At 45.8% G+C, this 20,372-nt stretch overlaps 1 protein-coding gene across 16 annotated transcripts in view; it reads left to right on the plus strand.

Moving 5' to 3' along the window:
• The window catches only part of LOC135547680 (dedicator of cytokinesis protein 9-like), a 188,269-nt gene that overhangs the window by 110,657 nt on the left and 57,240 nt on the right, over nt 1-20,372 (plus strand). For all 16 annotated transcript variants that reach the window (XM_064976902.1, XM_064976903.1, XM_064976894.1 and 13 more), the window contains 17 exons: nt 355-407; nt 4,823-4,897; nt 4,996-5,136; nt 6,425-6,637; nt 6,877-6,999; nt 7,398-7,480; nt 12,791-12,913; nt 13,270-13,349; nt 13,472-13,659; nt 14,145-14,210; nt 14,560-14,652; nt 14,826-14,949; nt 17,235-17,353; nt 17,960-18,040; nt 18,164-18,253; nt 19,325-19,440; nt 19,628-19,697. In XM_064976902.1, the coding sequence (XP_064832974.1) occupies nt 355-407; nt 4,823-4,897; nt 4,996-5,136; nt 6,425-6,637; nt 6,877-6,999; nt 7,398-7,480; nt 12,791-12,913; nt 13,270-13,349; nt 13,472-13,659; nt 14,145-14,210; nt 14,560-14,652; nt 14,826-14,949; nt 17,235-17,353; nt 17,960-18,040; nt 18,164-18,253; nt 19,325-19,440; nt 19,628-19,697 (1,838 nt within the window). The remainder of the gene's footprint in view (nt 1-354; nt 408-4,822; nt 4,898-4,995; nt 5,137-6,424; nt 6,638-6,876; nt 7,000-7,397; nt 7,481-12,790; nt 12,914-13,269; nt 13,350-13,471; nt 13,660-14,144; nt 14,211-14,559; nt 14,653-14,825; nt 14,950-17,234; nt 17,354-17,959; nt 18,041-18,163; nt 18,254-19,324; nt 19,441-19,627; nt 19,698-20,372) is intronic.

Below are 20,372 nucleotides of genomic sequence, written 5' to 3' on the forward strand. Positions count from 1 at the left end.
AATCTGGTGATGGTGGAGCTGGAGGACCACCCAGGAGTTTAATCTGATCTGAGGCCTGAGCCAGGAGGAAAGAACACCGTTTACTCTCACTACCTTTTAGTAATCACGCTTTCCTAGGGGTAAAACAACCCAGTGGTTCCCATAAGGGCTCTAGGATCTGATCTCAGGCCTGTTCTGTTTTTCTGACTGTCCTCGCTGTTCTCAGGGCAGTCTAAGTCACTGTTTACTCTACTTAACTGTTTAGTAGTGTGTGTTTAAGGAAGAGGTGTGATAATGGAGTTGTAGCCTGTAAAATAGTGGAGTTGTTGAACATCTGTTTTCAATGGGGTGATCTGCCCTTTTTTTCTGTGGCAGATGACGAGCCGGGAAAGGCAGACAGTTCGTTGGGGAGTATGGACAGCTTTCAGGTGGGTCCTGTTTTCACTAATGGGCAGTCCCAAGCAGAATGATTATTTATGCCCTGTTCACATGAGACATAAAGTAGTTACACCATGAGATCACTTCACCATGGTAAGTACGTAGAGAGTAGCCAGTCAGCCAGGCTTCTCAGAGAGCAGCCTCCTCCCCAAACCTATGGCTTTAATTAGCTTCAACTGGTGTGTTCACACCTCCATTTTAAACATTATTTTCTATCTCTAGTAAGACCTGACAGGGCGGAAATAGATAAGATCTTGCTACCATGGAAAGGAAATGACCTTTCTATTTGTGGAGAAATCCCCTGATTAACTCTTTAGTCCCAGTTGACCTATTTGTGGAGAAATCCCCCTGATTAACTCTTTAGTCCCAGTTGACCTATTTGTGGAGAAATCCCCCTGATTAACTCTTTAGTCCCAGTTGACCTATTTGCTTCTGGCCCTGCCTACACCTAGAGACCTGTTTTTTATTTAAATTATATGACCAAAATTAGACCTCTCACAAAAGGCTTCCGTCATACAAAAGTTATTCTTGAGTCCGAACTGGTTCTCTATCAGATTAGTCTCACCCCATGTTCAAAAATTGAATAATAATTTTTCCATTTATTCAGATTACTTTTGGTTATTTGAAAAGGAAATCATCTCCAAAATATAATCTTTTTTAAATAAAAACAAGACATATAAAGTTGGTTGCATTTTCAGTTTAATCCACCAGAAAAGACAGAACAAATAATACAACAAATATTGCAGCATTAGCGCAAAAATGGAAGAGGCAAGTGTAAGGGGCAAAAGTAAGGAACTTGTCTGTCTGCCATGCATTAAAGACCAAAATTTGTTGAAGAAAATGATGAATAAAAAAGTATGGCAGTTTCATTTAACAACCAAAATTTTTGTTTTTAAAGCTGTGCCTTATAGAAGTGATTTTCAATGTACCAATTCCATGGCACATGGTTTATGAACTGATATGCAAAACGACAGCAAATTCAAAATGTAGCATTTAAAAAATATATATATAATAGAAAATACTTGCAACCAATAGAATGTTGTGTGTGTGTATATATATATATATATATATATATATATATAGGGGAAACAACCTTCCTAACTGCAGATTTGGCTGCGAATAGACACAGTCATTAGATCATTTGTTTTGGTACTGTCCATATGTAGCTTGTTTTTGGTTGCAGGTCCAGGAATGGATGAAGAATTGCAACATTTAATTGGCCCTAACTCTGCAAATAGCACTGCTGGGTGATTTTAGAAGTCATAGTTAAATTATCAGTAATATAATAAAACTTTTAGCAAAAAAATATATATTTATTTTACAATTGGTAGAACTAAGAGAATTGAAAGGTTCAGGACTTTTGTGAAACATCACAGAAAATATATGGAAAATAAAATAAATTGATGGTCTTCAGAGATAGATGGGAGGGGTTGAGTGGAGCTGAAGGATGGGACTAAAAACAACAAGATCAAACTGGATGGTCTTCAGAGATAGATGGAGCTGAAGGATGGGACTAAAAACAACAAGATCAAACTGGATGGTCTTCAGAGATAATGGGAGGGGTTGAGTGGAGCTGAAGGATGGGACTAAAAACAACAAGATCAAACTGGATGGTCTTCAGAGATAGATGGGAGGGGTTGAGTGGAGCTGAAGGATGGGACTAAAAACAACAAGATCAAACTGGATGGTGGGACTAAAAACAACAAGATCAAACTGGATGGTCTTCATGGGATATCAAATGGGATGGGGGGTTGATGGGACTAAAAACAACAAGTGGAGCTCAGGATTGGGATTAAAAACAAACAAAAGATAACTATTTTAAGAATGATACCAATATTAATTTCCACAAATGTTTCTGCTTCAGTGTCTTTAGATATTTTTGTCAGATGTTACTTTGGAATACTGAAGTATAATTACAAGCATTTCATAAGTGTCAAAGCTTTTATTGACAATTACATGAAGTTGATGCAAAGAGTCAATATTTTTTCAAGACCTCTACAATCCGCCCTGGCATGCTGTCAATTAGCTTCTGGGCCACATCCTGACTGATGTCAGCACGTTCTTGCATAATCAATGGTTGGAGTTTGTCAGAATTTGTGGGTTTATGTTTGTCCACCCACCTCTTGAGGATTGACCAAGTTCTCAATGGGATTAAGGCCCGGGGAGTTTCCTGGCCATGGACCCAAAATATCGATGTTTTGTTCCCCGAGCCACTTAGTTATCACTTTTGCCTTATAGCAAGGTCCATCATGCTGGAAAAGGCATTGTTCATCACCAAACTGTTCCTGGATGGTTGGGAGAAGTTGGTCTCGGAGGATGCGTTGGTACCATTCTTTATTCATGGCTGTGTTCTTTGGCAAAATTGTGAGTGAGCACACTCCCTTGGCTGAGAAGCAACCCCACTCCCTTGGCTGAGAAGCAACCCCACACATGAATGGTCTCAGGATGCGTTACTGTTGGCATGACACAGGACTGATGGTAGCGCTCACCTTGTCTTCTCCGGACAAGCTTTTTTCCGGATGCCCCAAACAATCTGAAAGGGGATTCATCATAGAAAATGACTTTACCCCAGTCCTCAGCAATCCAATCCCTGTACCTTTTGCAGAATATCAATCTGTCCCTGATGTTTTTCCTGGAGAGAATTGGCATCTTTGCTGCCCTTCTTGACACCAGGCCATCCTCCAAAAGTCTTCGCCTCACTGTGCGTGCAGATGCACTCACACCTGCCTGCTGCCATTCCTGAGCAAGCTCTGTGCTGGTGGTGCCCCGATCCCGCAGCTGAATCAACTTTAGGAGACGATCCTGGCGCTTGCTAGACTTTCTTGGGCGCCCTGAAGCCTTCTTCATAACAATTGAATTGCTCTCCTTAAAGTTCTTGATGATCCGATAAATTGTTGATTTAGGTGCAATCTTACTGGCAGTGATATCCTTGCCAGTGAATCCCTTTTTGTGCAAAGCAATGATGACGGCACATGTTTCCTTGCAGGTAACCATGGTTGACAGAGGAAGAACAATGATTCTAAGCACCACCCTCCTTTTGAAGCTTCAAGTCTGTTATTCAAACTCAATCAGCATGAGAGAGTGACCTCAAATAAAATGTATTGATATAGCCCTTCGTACATCAGCTGGTATCTCAAGGTGCTGTACAGAAACCCAGTCTAAAACCCCAAACAGCAAGCAATGCAGGTGTAGAAGCACGGTGGCTAGGAAAAACTCCCTAGAAAGGCCAAAACCTAGGAAGAAACCTAGAGAGGAACCACGCTATGAGGGGTGGCCAGTCCTCTTCTGGCTGTGCCGGGTGGAGATTGTAACAGAACATGGCCAATATGTTCAAATGTTCATAAATGACCAGCATGGTCAAATAATAATAATCACAGTAGTTGACGAGGGTGCAGCAAGTCAGCACCTCAGGAGTAAATGTCAGTTGGCTTTTCATAGACTATCTCTACCACTCCTGCTGTCTCTAGAGAGTTGAAAACCGCAGGTCTGGGACAGGTAGCACGTCCGGGGGACAGGTAGCACGTCCGGTGAACAGGTCAGGGTTCCATAGCCGCAGGCAGAACAGTTGAAACTGGAGCAGCAGTACGGCCAGGTGGACTGGGGACAGCAAGGAGTCATCATGCCAGGTGGTCCTGAGGCATGGTCCTAGGCAAATTGCCATCATACAAACTGAGGCAGCAGACTTTGTGAAAATGTATATTTGTGTCATTCTCAAAACCTTTGGCCACGACTGTATATAGTATGTATAAGCTGGACGTAGAAGCCTAAGAGATGTTGTCCATTAGTTTACTCCAAATCGTGGAGGGGTGATAGGGTTAGGGAAACATAATAAAGGAAAATATAATCAAAATAAAAATTACTTGACAGACACACAAACAAATGACAGCTCCTGCTGTTTGAAAAGCGACCAAAAGCAGGAGAGGAACCAATATCTGGTTCTTTCCCATAGTGGAAAGCTACCGTAAAAGATTTCCATGACCATTTGGTGAAGCACTCAGTACTTGGGCAGACTTCAACGGCTGGGTTTCCTGGAACAGCCTGAGCTCTGAGGTGGACATCTGACTGTCTCCTAGGATCACATGTCCGTAGCCTTGAGGAGCAATCAGCCTATAGAGAAGCTATACTGTATGTGCATGGAATCTGATGGTAGCAGTTAACTAACAAAGCAGATGTCTGACAGAGTGCTTGACAGGCTTTGCCGTGGTGATAGGCACCACCTGACTTTACCATTGAGTCTGTCTGGTCAGCACGTTATAGGAAACCTCAACTCCGGATGGACTCAAATGAAGAGAAATGTTCAAGTGATAAAAGCAGTTCAATCTGAAAACCTTTTTGCTTAAAGAGTTCTGCCTAATAAGGAAAGCTGTGGTCTGGGTATTTATTTAAAAAAATGTCTTGTCCTCAGAGTGCAAGAGATATTGAATCTAAAATGAGGAGCGAGACCAGATTGAAACTGTTCACCTTGGATCCGGACACACAGGTTCGTAACTATCGAATTTTCAGAAAGGTATTTGACAATCCCCCAGCTCTAAATTATGGTTAAAATAAACCTAACCTACGCTCTTTTTGTCTCTTTAGAAACTTGACTTCTCAGGAATTGAGCCAGATATAAAGCAATATGAAGAAAAGTTTGGCAAGCGCATTTTGGTCAATTGCAATGACCTGGCCTTCAACCTGCAGAGCTGTGTAGAGGAGAATGACGAGGGACCAACAACAAACGTAAGACAGATCTCCTTCCCCTAGTTGTCCATGAGTCAGTGCTCAATGTGAGCCAGATCTCCTTCCCCTAGTTCTCCATGAGTCAGTGTGCAATGTGAGCCAGATCTCCTTCCCCTAGTTGTCCATGAGTCAGTGCTCAATGTGAGCCAGATCTCCTTCCCCTAGTTCTCCATGAGTCAGTGCTCAATGTGAACCAGATCTCCTTCCCCTAGTTCTCCATGAGTCAGTGCTCAATGTGAACCAGATCTCCTTCCCCTAGTTCTCCATGAGTCAGTGCTCAATGTGAGCCAGATCTCCTTCCCCTAGTTGTCCATGAGTCAGTGCTCAATGTGAGCCAGATCTCCTTCCCCTAGTTCTCCATGAGTCAGTGTGCAATGTGAGCCAGATCTCCTTCCCCTAGTTGTCCATGAGTCAGTGCTCAATGTGAGCCAGATCTCCTTCCTCTAATTCTCCATGAGTCAGTGTGCAATGTGAGCCAGATCTCCTTCCCCTAGTTCTCCATGAGTCAGTGTGCAATGTGAGCCAGATCTCCTTCCCCTAGTTCTCCATGAGTCAGTGTGCAATGTGAGCCAGATCTCCTTCCCCTAGTTCTCCATGAGTCAGTGTGCAATGTGAGCCAGATCTCCTTCCCCTAGTTCTCCATGAGTCTGTGCTCAATGTGAGCCAGATCTCCTTCCCCTAGTTCTCCATGAGTAAGTGCTCAATGTGAGCCAGATCTCCTTCCCCTAGTTCTCCATGAGTCAGTGCTCAATGTGAGACAGATCTCCTTCCCCTAGTTCTCCATGAGTCAGTGCTCAATGTGAGCCAGATCTCCTTCCTCTAGTTCTCCATGAGTCAGTGCTCAATGTGAGACAGATATCTTATTGTTTTATAACCAGTATTTTCTCGGAACAATGGGTGAGTGACAAAGAGAGGTGTGGAGGGATCACATCTCTGGCGTATGTCATCACTGCTGTTTGTCTTTTTCGCGAGGGAGCTCTGGGTTAGTAACCCGCCGAGAGCCATAGTAATGGCTGAAGGCACTGTTTAAAGGAGGGCAGGCAGCCTGTCCATTACCGAGAGAACATGTCAACCTGTTCAGTTATACAGACCTGACATAGACAGAGATACACTGACCTGACAGAGATATACTGAAAGGCATTCAGCCAGTCTCTTGTCAAACTCATGAACCTTCTGTGGCATCACAGTATCATCTATAAATGGCAAAGACTAGCATTGTATTTGGTGTCATCCTCTACATGTGTTTACTTCACCAGCTAAGACACTTTTCCTGTTGCTTAATTTCCAGGTGGAGCCGTTCTATGTGACCCTGTCGCTGTTCGACATCCAGAATAGCAGGAAGATCTCGTCAGACTTCCATGTGGACCTGAACCACCCGTCCGTCAGACAGCTGGTGGCCAACCCCAGTAGCCAGTTCATGAACGGGGGTGGGGACGCCTTGCTGGGGTTGCAGAGGGAGGTCCACGGTCTGCCTGAGGAGGCCATGCTGTACCCCAGACAGGTGTAGAAATTATATTCATCTATATAGAATATTTGGAGTGATTTATCTCTTTCAATATGACATGATTGATATACTTTAATGTAGCTACCTGTACAGATTTAGGTCTGCATAATTAAATGTTTTTAAATGGTGTGTGGATGTTTTTGTCTGACCGTCATGTACAGCCAATACACAGAAGAACCTTTAAAACAATGTTTCACTCATACTCTTGTTTTCACTGTTGCTTTGTCTCGCCACAGGGAGTGTTCTCTGTAACGTGTCCACACCCAGATATCTTCCTGTTAGCTCGCATTGAGAAGGTCCTGCAGGGAGGAATCACACACTGTGCTGAGCCCTACATGAAGAGCTCAGACTCCACCAAGGTACGCTCTGTAACAGGGCCTCGGCATCACAAAACACAACAGTCCAATAGATTAATCCACATGATGAATGATAAAATCATACACATCATAAGTGCTGTCTGGTTACAATAACACTCCACAAGCATTGGTTTTACAAGTCTGGTTCTGTTATACGGAGAAGTAATGGCTTTTAACAGAGAAAATCTGAACTGCATTAGGGACCATTTTCAGGGTGTGTTTGTGTTAGTGTGTGTACACGCTTGTGTGAGTGTGTGTGTGTGTGTGTGTGTGTGTGTAGCTTGGCAGGCCTCAGAGCTAACTCAATAGGATATGCTGGAGCCTGGACTGCTGCCCATCACCCCTGTCTGTATTGTCAGATCAGAATGGACCACTCATACTCTGTTCCTTTCTCCCACCAGGTGGCACAGAAGGTTCTGAAAAATGCCAAATTGTCTTGCAGCCGGTTGGGCCAGTACAGGATGCCTTTTGGATGGGCCGCCAGGTACTGGACGGTTACTAACCTGAACTGAACTGATGGTTATAGTTAGAGGTTATTGAATGATGCTTTGACCTTTTGGAATATCTTGTCATTATTAGAGGAACTTGATAGTAGATCTGTTTAGTATGGCATCGCTTTGACTACAACATATCTAGATGAAATTAAATAATTAAATCAATTACATTTTTGACACTGGTAAAAAGGCTGATGCGATGATTGTATTACCGCCACACCGGCAGTCCTTCCACGTGACCATCGAGTCACGGTAATCTCCTTTTATACGCTCTGGACATGCATTGGCAGTATCCCATTTACTAACTGCCATCATGTCCTAGTGGCCTGGTACTCAGGGTTCTATTGTCCCTCCATCAGGTCCAAATGGCCTGGTACTCAGGGCTCTATTGTCCCTCCATCAGGTCCTAATAGCCTGGTACTCAGGGCTCTATTGACGCTCCATCCGGTCTTAATGGCCTTGTATTCAGGGCTCTATTGTCCCTCCATCAGGTCCTAATGGCCTGGTACTCAGGGCTCTATTGTCCCTCTAACATCAATGCAAATGCCATTGAAAATCACATCAAACATATCATCAAAACAGTGTGTGCTTTTAAATCTCACCTCACAGTGATTGATCAATTTTTAAAGAAATAAATTCAACAACAGGTTGAAAACATTGTGTTTCAAAGCCTAACACAATTAAATGTCCAGTGCTTTCTAATTTATTTATTTTATTTTTTATTTCACCTTTATTTAACCAGGTAGGCAAGTTGAGAACAAGTTCTCATTTACAATTGCGACCTGGCCAGGATAAAGCAAAGCAGTTCGACACATACAACGACAGAGTTACACATGGAGTAAATCAAACATACAGTCAATAATACAGTATAAACAAGTCTATATATGATGTGAGCAAATAAGGTGAGATAAGGGAGGTAAAGGCAAAAAAGGCCATGGTGGCAAAGTAAATACAATATAGCAAGTAAAACACTGGAATGGTAGATTTGCAATGGAAGAATGTGCAAAGTAGAAATAAAAATAATGGGGTGCAAAGGAGCAAAATAAATAAATAAATTAAATACAGTAGGGAAAGAGGTAGTTGTTTGGGCTAAAATATAGGTGGGCTATGTACAGGTGCAGTAATCTGTGAGCTGCTCTGACAGTTGGTGCTTAAAGCTAGTGAGGGAGATAAGTGTTTCCAGTTTCAGAGATTTTTGTAGTTCGTTCCAGTCATTGGCAGCAGAGAAATGGAAGGAGGGGCGGCCAAAGAAAGAATTGGTTTTGGGTGTGACGAGAGAGATATACCTGCTGGAGCGTGTGCTACAGGTGGGAGATGCTATGGTGACCAGCGAGCTGGGATAAGAGGGTACCAGCCAACGAGGGCCAGCCAACGAGAGTGTACAGGTCGCAATGGTGGGTAGTATATGGTGCTTTGGTGACAAAATGGAATGCACTGTGATAGACTGCATCCAATTTGTTGAGTAGGGTATTGGAGGCTATTTTGTAAATGACATCGCCAAAGTCGAGGATTGGTAGGATGGTCAGTTTTACAAGGGTATGTTTGGCAGCATGAGTGAAGGATGCTTAGTTGCGAAATAGGAAGCCAATTCTAGATTTAACTTTGGATTGGAGATGTTTGATATGGGTCTGGAAGGAGAGTTTACAGTCTAACCAGACACCTAAGTATTTGTAGTTGTCCACGTATTCTAAGTCAGAGCCGTCCAGAGTAGTGATGTTGGACAGGCGGGTAGGTGCAGGTAGCGATCGGTTGAAGAGCATGCATTTTGTTTTACTTGTATTTAAGAGCAATTGGAGGCCACGGAAGGAGAGTTGTATGGCATTGAAGCTCGCCCGGAGGGTTGTTAACACAGTGTCCAAAGAAGGGCCAGAAGTATACAGAATGGTGTCGTCTGCGTAGAGGTGGATCAGAGACTCACCAGCAGCAAGAGCGACCTCATTGATGTATACAGAGAAGAGAGTCGGTCCAAAAATTGAACCCTGTGGGCCCCCCTTCCCCCCATAGAGACTGCCAGGGGTCCGGACAGCAGACCCTCCGATTTGACACACTTGAACTCTATCATAGAAGTAGTTGGTGAACCAGGCGAGGTAGTCATTTGAGAAACCAAGGCTGTCGTGATGATTCATTCAAAACACCCATGAAGATAGTGCATACGCGTAGACCTACATATGAGCTCGACACCATTTTTTAAAAAAAAACTGAATTAAAGTAATAATTGTGCTGTTATACAATACATAGCCTACCACATATTACTCATGGCAGAACTTTTTTTTTTGGTACATACTTTGGTACATACTTAGCCTAGCCTTTACACCAAAATTAAACACATTCTACTAATCACCTTTTGAGTGTGGACTGTATTATTATGTATACGAGATGGACTGGTTACCTTATTCTATGTTCCAAAATGTCTTCATGAGTCTGGGAGAGAAAGTATAGGCCTAGGCAATGCTGTTGGTTCATTGATTGTGCAGGGCGGCTAAGCCTACAATTGTAGTGCATTTGTATTTGATTCTGAACAGCCTAGTAATAAGGAATTTATTTTTTTATTTTTCATAATTAATAGGCTGACACATTACCTTTTGCTACAGAATATCTCACCACTATGTGTTTTCATCTCCCCCTCTCTCTCCTTCATTCCTTTCTCCAGCGCACAGAGATAGGGGCTGTCAACAGTTTAATGAAATATATTTTGTTGTGAAAATGTTTTACTATTCATGTTCCAGAGTAGCTGCAGGAACAGGGGTTGGAGAGCCCATGGCACACAGAGTACTGGGTAGCTGCAGGAACAGGGGTTGGAGAGCCCATGGCACACAGAGTACTGGGTAGCTGCAGGAACAGGGGTTGGAGAGCCCATGGCACACAGAGTCATGGGTAGCTGTAGGAACAGGGGTTGGAGAGCCCATGGCGCACAGAGTTTGGGCGGAATATCACCTGTTGTGCAGCGAGAGGCTCCCTAAACAGTGGTTGATGCATGGAGTGAAATAAGGGTTGTTCAAAGCCCAGACATTTCTATATACAGTCCTGTGTGAAAGCAGAGTGTTGGTGGTTGCAACTAAAAAGAGGAGGATCCCAGGTGCTACAATAATTATACCGGAATAGCCGACTCTGTATGACTAAAAAAAAAAAACGAACCGGCGGGGAAATCCCTGCCCCTGTTCCTCCCGCTGTTCCTGTTCCTCCCGCTGTTCCTGTTCCTCCCGCTGTTCCTGTTCCTCCCCCTGTTCCTGTTCCTCCCCCTGTTCCTGTTCCTGTTCCTCCCCCTGTTCCTCCCCCTGTTCCTGTTCCTGTTCCTCCCCCTGTTCCTGTTCCTCCTCCTGTTCCTGTTCCTCCCCTGTTCCTGTTCCTCCCCCTGCGGCCTCCATTTGCTGTTCCTCCCCCCTGTTCCCCCCCTGTTCCCCCTGTTCCTCCCCCTGTTCCTGTCCCTGTTCGAGTGCATATGGATGACAGGTCTTTTATCCCTGCCCCTGTTCCTCCCGCTGTTCCTGTTCCTCCCGCTGTTCCTGTTCCTCCCCCTGTTCCTGTTCCTCCCCCGGTTCCTCCCCCTGTTCCTGTTCCTCCCCCTGTTCCTGTTCCTCCCCCTGTTCCTCCCCCTGTTCCTGTTCCTCCCCCTGTTCCTCCCCCCCGGTTGCCCCTGTTCCCCCTGTTCTTCCTGTTCCCCGGTTCCTCCCCCTGTTCCTGTTCCTCCCTGTTCCTGTTCCTCCCCCTGTTCCTCCCCGGTTTCCTGTTCCTCCCCCTGTTCCTGCCCTGTTCCTCCCCTGTTCCTGCCCCTGTTCCTCCCCTGTTCCTGCCCCCCTGTTTCCTCCCCCCTGTTCCTCCCCCTGTTTCCTGTTCCCCCCTCCCCTCCTGCCCCCCCCTGTTCCTCCCCTGTTCCTGTTCCCCCTGTTCCTCCCCCCTGTTCCTGTTCCTCCCCTGTTCCTGTTCCTCCCCCCTGTTCCTGTTCCCCCTGTTCCTCCCCTGTTTCCCCCTGTTCCTCCCCCTGTTCCTGTTCCTCCCCCCCTGTTCCTGTTTCCTGCCCCCCCCCTGTTCCTGTTCCTCCCCCCCTGTTCCTCCCCTGTTCCTCCCCCCTGTTCCTGTTCCTGTTCCCCTGTTCCTGTTCCTCCCCCTGTTCCTGTTCCTCCCCTGTTCCCCTGTTCCTCCCCCTGTTCCTCCTGTTCCTCCCCCCCCCTGGTTCCTCCCCCCTGTTCCTGTTCCTCCCCCTGTTCCTGTTCCTCCCCCTGTTCCTCCCCCTGTTCCTCCCCTGTTCCCCCCTGTTCCTCCCCTGTTCCTTCCTGTTCCTCCCCCTGTTCCTGCCCCTGTTCCTGCCCCCCCCGTTCCTTCCTGCCCCCTCCCCCTGTTCCTGTTCCTGTTCCCCCCTGTCCCTCCTCCCCCTGTTCCTCCCCTGTTCCTGTTCCTCCCCCTGTTCCTCCCCCTGTTCCTCCCCCTGTTCCTCCCCCTGTTCCTCCCCCTGTTCCTCCCCTGTTCCTGTTCCTGCCCCTGTTCCTGTTCCTCCCCCTGTTCCTGTTCCTGCCCCTGTTCCTGTTCCTCCCCCTGTTCCTCCCCCTGTTCCTCCCCCTGTTCCTCCCCCTGTTCCTCCCCTGTTCCTGTTCCTGCCCCTGTTCCTGTTCCTGCCCCCCCCTGTTCCTGTTCCTGCCCCTGTTTGCCCTCCCCCTGTTCCTGCCCCTGTTCCTGTGTTCCTCCCCCTGTTCCCCTGTTCCCCCTGTTCCTCCCCCTGTTCCTCCCCCTGTTCCTCCCCCTGTTCCTCCCCCTGTTCCTGCACCTTTTCCTGCCCCTGTTCCTGTTCCTCCCCCTGTTCCTGTTCCTGCCCCTGTTCCTGCCCCTGTTCCTGTTCCTCCCCCTGTTCCTGTTCCTCCCCCTGTTCCTGCCCCTGTTCCTGCCCCTGTTCCTGCCCCTGTTCCTCCCCTTCTTCCTGTTCCTGCCCATTTGATAATGGGACAAGATTGCGAAAATTGAGAATAGTGAAAATAGGAGAGAACAGCTGTGCAGCCTGAGGCAAGGAACAAAGCACATGCTTTTTTTGTGACTTTCTCAAATCATCAATAGTCTATAGTCAGGCAGCCCATATATGTTTTGATTTCTAAGGCATTCTAAGGTTTGTATCATTCACAACCAAAGTTGCCAAATAACTCTAAATAACCCCCTCTGAGATTTAGCCCAGACCAGTGGAAAACCCCTCTGAGATCTAGCCCAAACCAGTGGAAAACCTCCTCTGAGATCAAGCCCAGATCAGCAGAGCTTTGTCCAGAGAACTATTGGAAACAGACCTGTCATTTTTGATTCTCATTTCTCCTTCCCTGCAGGCCTCTGTTCAAAGATGCATCGGGGACGTTGGACAAAAGTGGACGTTTCTCCGCCATCTACAGACAGGACAGTAACAAGTTGTCCAACGACGATATGTTTAAACTGCTGGCTGACTTCAGAAAGTTCGTAACTCCTACCGTCTGCATTCTTTGCTGACTTTGGTTTCATCGTTCAAGTACATCACATTGAGAAAATTGAATTTATTCTTGTTTAGTCTGAATGATTAAAGTGTTATAACAGTGGGTATTTCGTAAGCTGATTCCCATAGGCAGGTTTTTTTTGGCTGAAGAGATTCTCTTTCACAATGAAAGCCTGTACCGCAGATGTTTTCTCACCTTTACAAACATTTGGTTTCTCCTCTTGGGTTCTGTCTGTTCAGAGGGTAGTTTCCAGGCAGTTTGCCTGTTTTCCATCAGATCCTCCTAGGTAGATGATAACAAAGGCATTAACCAGTACTTATTATGCTTCTTCTCCCTAGGCCAGAGAAGATGGCCAAGCTCCCTGTAATCTTAGGAAACTTAGACGTTACCATTGACGATGTTGCCCCCGACTTGACAAGTAAGCCCTCCAAATTCAACACATACTGGGAACATGAAGGATGGAAGCTGTTTCTCTTCAACTCAGATTGGTCTGATTGTCTGTCTGCCCCCCGTCTGTCCTGTCTCCGTCGCTGTGTGTAGATTGTATTAGCTCATCCTATATTCCTGTGAGGACTTTTGATAGCAGTGAGAAGACGAACGTCTACTTTGAGGTGGAGGAGTTTGTTCCCTACATAGCCAAATGTTCCCAGCCATTCACCATCTACAACAATCACCTCTATGTCTACCCCAGGCACCTGAAGTACGACAGCCAAAAATCCTTCACAAAGGTATAGTCACAAAGGCACAAACTGCTCAGTTTGATCAAGATACACAAATCTCATGTGGCTAGATGTTTTTTTTTAAATTGTTTAAAAGAAAATGTAACCTTTATTTAATTAGGCAAGTCAGTTAATAACAAATTCTTATTTACAATGGCGGGCCTACCTTGGCCAAACCCAGACGACGCTGGTCCAATTGTGAGCCGCCCTATGGGACTCCCAATCACGGCCGGATGTGATACAGCCAAGATTCAAACCAGTGTGTCTGTAGTGTTGCCTCTTGCACTGGCATGCAGTGCCTTAGACTGCTGCACCACTTGGGAGCCTAAAAAGAGACTTGATTACATGTAACAATCTGTGACGAGAGACGACTAAATATCATGATATTACTTTTCCAACTTGACTATAAATGTGTTCAGCATAAATGTGTTTCCCTCCAGCATCTCCACGTGGGTCAGCTTTAATTCTGATTATTCTGTCTGCTCTCTCCTCAGGCTAGAAACATAGCTGTCTGCATCGAGTTCAAGGACTCTGACGGAGAGGAGGCTGTTTCACTCAAGGTAAGCTGCCACTCATATGACTCCTTCTCAGCAGAGTTCATCGGATACCACAGTGTCGTTTGGTACAAGAGGAACAATATACCACTTCGGGGAATAACATTTTTTTTTTTATTTTATTTAACTAGGCAAGTCAGTTAAGAATGAATTCTTATTTTTAATGACAACCTAGGGAACATGAAAGATGTGTTGGTTAAGTGTCTTGTTCAGGGGCAGAATGACAGATTTTTACCTTGTCAGCTCGGGATTCAATCTTGCAACCTTTTGGTTACTAGTCCAATGCTCTAACCACTAGGCTACCTGCCGCACCAGGTAGCCTAATAACAAAATGTATTGTTATTATTACCCACAGTGCATCTATGGTCAACCAGGAGGACCCCTGTTTACAGAGAATGCCTTTGCTGCAGTATTACATCACCAACACAGCCCAGAGTTTTATGATGAGGTACTGCTGGGATTTCTATTTGATTTAATTAATGCTCGCAGTCGACCAGACTGAATCATGCAGAATGCACAGTTACATTTTAAACAATACTTTAGAGTAAGTAGTGAGCAGACGAAGCAGTGGCAGTGTGTATTCTAACCCTGAGCGTGTATGTTCCTGTTCTTGTTCCTCAGTTTAAGATTGCGCTACCCACTCAGCTCAATGAGAAGCACCATCTGCTGTTCACCTTCTTCCACGTCAGCTGTGACAGCAACAGCAAGGCCAGCGCCAAGAAGAGAGACGTGGTGGAGACACAAGGTAGACACCAGACCCAGGATACAGACCCATGTGACTCAGGCCTACATCCAGTCTTAAACCATCCAAATTAATTTCCCCCACTAAAATGATGGATGATTTGTGCCAGTTTCCATTCTTCCCTATTCTCCCAGTGCTGGGTCACTGTTAGGTATGACACTGTCTGTAAGCTTTCCCTATTCTCCCAGTGCTGGGTCACTGTTAGGTATGACACTGTCTGTAAGCTTTCCCTATTCTCCCAGTGCTGGGTCACTGTTAGGTATGACACTGTCTGTAAGCTTTCCCTATTCTCCCAGTGCTGGGTCACTGTTAGGTATGACACTGTCTGTAAGCTTTCCCTATTCTCCCAGTGCTGGGTCACTGTTAGGTATGACACTGTCTGTAAGCTTTCCCTATTCTCCCAGTGCTGGGTCACTGTTAGGTATGACACTGTCTGTAAGCTTTCCCTATTCTCCCAGTGCTGGGTCACTGTTAGGTATGACACTGTCTGTAAGCTTTCCCTATTCTCCCAGTGCTGGGTCACTGTTTAGGTATGACACTGTCTGTAAGCTTTCCCTATTCTCCCAGTGCTGGGTCACTGTTAGGTATGACACTGTCTGTAAGCTTTCCCTATTCTCCCAGTGCTGGGTCACTGTTTAGGTATGACACTGTCTGTAAGCTTTCCCTATTCTCCCAGTGCTGGGTCACTGTTAGGTATGACACTGTCTGTAAGCTTTCCCTATTCTCCCAGTGCTGGGTCACTGTTAGGTATGACACTGTCTGTAAGCTTTCCCTATTCTCCCAGTGCTGGGTCACTGTTAGGTATGACACTGTCTGTAAGCTTTCCCTATTCTCCCAGTGCTGGGTCACTGTTAGGTATGACACTGTCTGTAAGCTTTCCCTATTCTCCCAGTGCTGGGTCACTGTTAGGTATGACACTGTCTGTAAGCTTTCCCTATTCTCCCAGTGCTGGGTCACTGTTTAGGTATGACACTGTCTGTAAGCTTTCCCTATTCTCCCAGTGCTGGGTCACTGTTAGGTATGACACTGTCTGTAAGCTTTCCCTATTCTCCCAGTGCTGGGTCACTGTTAGGTATGACACTGTCTGTAAGCTTTCCCTATTCTCCCAGTGCTGGGTCACTGTTAGGTATGACACTGTCTGTAAGCTTTCCCTATTCTCCCAGTGCTGGGTCACTGTTAGGTATGACACTGTCTGTAAGCTTTCCCTATTCTCCCAGTGCTGGGTCACTGTTAGGTATGACACTGTCTGTAAGCTTTCCCTATTCTCCCAGTGCTGGGTCACTGTTAGGTATGACACTGTCTGTAAGCTTTCCCTATTCTCCCAGTGCTGGGTCACTGTTAGCTATGACACTGTCTGTAAGCTTTCCCTATTCTCCCAGTGCTGGGTCACTGTTAGGTATGACACTGTCTGTAAGCTTTCCCTATTCTCCCAGTGCTGGGTCACTGTTAGGTATGACACTGTCTGTAAGCTTTCCCTATTCTCCCAGTGCTGGGTCACTGTTAGGTATGACACTGTCTGTAAGCTTTCCCTATTCTCCCAGTGCTGGGTCACTGTTAGGTATGACACTGTCTGTAAGCTTTTCCTATTCTCCCAGTGCTGGGTCACTGTTAGGTATGACACTGTCTGTAATGACACTTTCCCTCTTCTCCCAGTGCTGGGTCACTGTTAGGTATGACACTGTCTGTAAGCTTTCCCTATTCTCCCAGTGCTGGGTCACTGTTAGGTATGACACTGTCTGTAAGCTTTCCCTATTCTCCCAGTGCTGGGTCACTGTTAGGTATGACACTGTCTGTAAGCTTTCCCTATTCTCCCAGTGCTGGGTCACTGTTAGGTATGACACTGTCTGTAAGCTTTCCCTATTCTCCCAGTGCTGGGTCACTGTTAGGTATGACACTGTCTGTAAGCTTTCCCTATTCTCCCAGTGCTGGGTCACTGTTAGGTATGACACTGTCTGTAAGCTTTCCCTATTCTCCCAGTGCTGGGTCACTGTTAGGTATGACACTGTCTGTAAGCTTTCCCTATTCTCCCAGTGCTGGGTCACTGTTAGGTATGACACTGTCTGTAAGCTTTCCTATTCTCCCATTCTCCCAGTGCTCCCAGTGCTGGGTCACTGTTAGGTATGACACTGTCTGTAAGCTTTCCCTATTCTCCCAGTGCTGGGTCACTGTTAGGTATGACACTGTCTGTAAGCTTTCCCTATTCTCCCAGTGCTGGGTCACTGTTAGGTATAACACTGTCTGTAAGCTGACTGCCTGTCCTGTCTCTCATTGTCCTTGTCTTTCCTCAGTGGGTTACGCCTGGCTCCCTCTGCTGAAGGATGGCAGGGTGATCATGAATGAGAGTCACGTCCCCGTGGCTGCCAACCTGCCCACTGGCTACCTCAACTGTCAAGAGGTTGTCAGCAAGGTAGCTCTCCCTTCAGAGACACAGACACACACACACACACACACACACGACACACACACACACACACACACACACACACACACACACACACACACACACACACACACACACACACACACACACACTATGGCTTCCTTTCCCTTTCCTTTATCACCACACATCTGAAAGAACATAACGGTTATAAAGAAAAACGGATTTAAACCAGTCTAGTCATTTTCTATCAGTAAAATGTAACCTGGAAGTAGTGAAGGAAAGAGAGAGCAACAGAACCTTTCTGAGTGGTACATTGCCTTACAAGGGGCTTGTTGTCTGCCTCAAGGTTGTGTGAGATGTCATTATCTCAGCCAATCAGGGGAAGTGAAAGCACACAGCAGTGGGACTTAACAATGTTAAGCTAATTGCGTGGGAATACAACATGGCTAAGTTAATGACTGGCGTTTAGTTGTTTCAACTTGAGCTTTTAATTCTCTTCTCTGTATTGTATTGTACCCACCTAGAGTACACTAAAGGCCTTTACTTTACTGTAGGTTGATCCAATACACCACCTTTGTAGTATGATAACCAGTGTTTTTAGTATTGTTAAAATATGTCCTATGTCCCACGCAGCATCCTGAAATGAAATGGGTGGATGGAGGCAAGCCTTTGTTCAAGGTGTCCACTCACCTCGTCTCCACTGTGTACACTCAGGTTAGTTTAACTTCTCCGATTAGTTCAGTGACGTAACCGATACAGGGTTTTCAAATGCATGATCTCCGCCGCCTCTTCTAGACATCTTGTTTTCTAACATTCTCCTACTTCTCCTTTCTGTAGGATCAACATTTGCACAATTTCTTTGGTCACTGTCAGAGCACAGAGTCTGCAGCCCAGGGGACAGGAGGAGAGCTGGTCAAGTATCTGAAGGTAAAGCATTGTTAGTGACGGTGGCAACTCCCGTGGGCATGACCAGGATATGCGAAGACCTGTCTACCTGGGGTCTGAAAGACATGACACCTGTTGTTGTGCGCCGAATAGGGTGGCTTGAGAGAAAACACGTTAATGTATCCATTCTGGCTCTCGATCTCCCTCCCTCCAACACCTGTCACCCATCACTCTCTCTGCCATCCAGGCTGTCTGATTTACCCAGGATGTTAATAAGTTAGTGCTTGTTTACTCAGGCCTGGGTGGGACAATGCTAGCATTACCCTCGGCTCCAGTCCACAGGTGCTCTCTCCATTTCCCCCCTCTGACATGAGCAGAGACACATATTCAGATGAATCTCTTGGGTGCTCGTGTAAACACACTATTCCACACAAACAATGGTCACCCAAGGCCAGGTCGAGCAGAGAGTGTTTCCCTGGCAGGTTGTCAGATAACTTGGCAGGCCTTGACCCGTACGGAGTGATGCACCAACGGGCCGCTCAGGAACGAACTTGTAGGTGTGTGTAATTAACTTGTTCTCAGGTGTGTCCTGTTATTCTTTGCTGCTTCCGTTTCCTCTTTTACGCAACTGTGTGTTTGGTTTCCGCCGCTCTCGGTGAGATGCAACTTTCACCTCCTCATCAGAGACTGATTAGAGCCGGCTTGGGAGTGCCTGTTTACTGTACGCCACCAAGCACTTAGATTGAAGCTGTTTCTAATTTCATCTCTCCTTACAAATAATTTTAACATGGGGCAGCAGTGTAGCCTATTGTAGACTAGTGGTTAGAGCGTTGGACTAGTAACTGGAAGGTTGCAAGTTCAAATCCCCGAGCTGACAAGGTACAAAATCTGTTGTTCTGCCCCTAAACAGGCAGTTAACCCACTGTTCCTAGGCCGTCATTGAAAATAAGAATTTGTTCTTAACTGACTTGTCTAGTAAAATAAAACATAAGTCAGTTCTGTTAATGCGGTTACGCCTGTCTTTGATGTGCTTGTGGAAGACATTCTGCAGGATCAGCATTTTGCCTCAGAGAAATACAGTGTGTTAGTAACCCTATGTTCTTCTCTCCTCAGAGTCTACACGCTATGGAGAGTTCTGTGATGATACAGTTCCTGCCCACCACTCTCAACCAGCTATTCCGTGTGTTGACCAGTGCCACCCATGAGGAGGTGGCTGTCAACGTCACCAAGTCAGTAGTGTTAGTCTGTGTCCCAAAATGACACCCTATTTACCCATAGGGCTCAGGTCAAAAGTAGTGCACTGTATAGGGAATAGAGTGCCACTTGGGAGACTCCCATAGACATATGTTCTTAATTGGGTTCTCTGTGAGGCCTGAGTATTGACCTGCTCTTACATCTGCTTTATGGTCCTTTCAGAGTCATGATTCACATTGTTTCCCAGTGCCACGAAGAAGGGCTGGACCACTACCTACGATCATATGTCAAGGTCAGCATGGTACTGGTCCATTTATTAAATGTGAAGGTCAGCATGGTACTGGTCCATTTATCATATGTCAAGGTCAGCATGGTACTGGTCCATTTATCATATGCCACGGTAAGCATTGTACTGGTCCATTTATTATATGTCAAGGTCAGCATGGTACTGGTCCATTTATCATATGTCAAGGTCAGCATGGTACTGGTCCATTTATCATATGTCAAGGTCAGCATGGTACTGGTCCATTTATCATATGTCAAGGTCAGCATGGTACTGGTCCATTTATTATATGCCAAGGTCAGCATGGTACTGGTCCATTTATCATATGCCAAGTTCAGCATGGTACTGGTCCATTTGTAATATCTATTCTGGTATTTGGTATTTTATTAGGATCCCATTAGCTGTTGCAAAAGCAGCAGCTACTCTTCCTGGGGTCCACATAGAACATGAAACATAATAGGGAATGACATAATACAGAACATCAATTAGACAAGAACAGCTCAAATAAAAAAAATTCAAAGGCACACGTAGCCTACATATCAATACATACACTCAAACTATCTAGGTTAAATAGGGGAGAGGCGTTGTGCCATGAGGTGTTGCTTTATCTGTTTTTTAAAATCAGGTTTGCTGTTTATTTGAGCAATATGAGATGGAAGGAAGTTCCATGAAATAAGGGCTCTA

The sequence above is a fragment of the Oncorhynchus masou genome, chromosome 10 (assembly GCF_036934945.1).
Source record: "Oncorhynchus masou masou isolate Uvic2021 chromosome 10, UVic_Omas_1.1, whole genome shotgun sequence".
NCBI classification, from domain to species: Eukaryota; Metazoa; Chordata; class Actinopteri; order Salmoniformes; family Salmonidae; genus Oncorhynchus; species Oncorhynchus masou.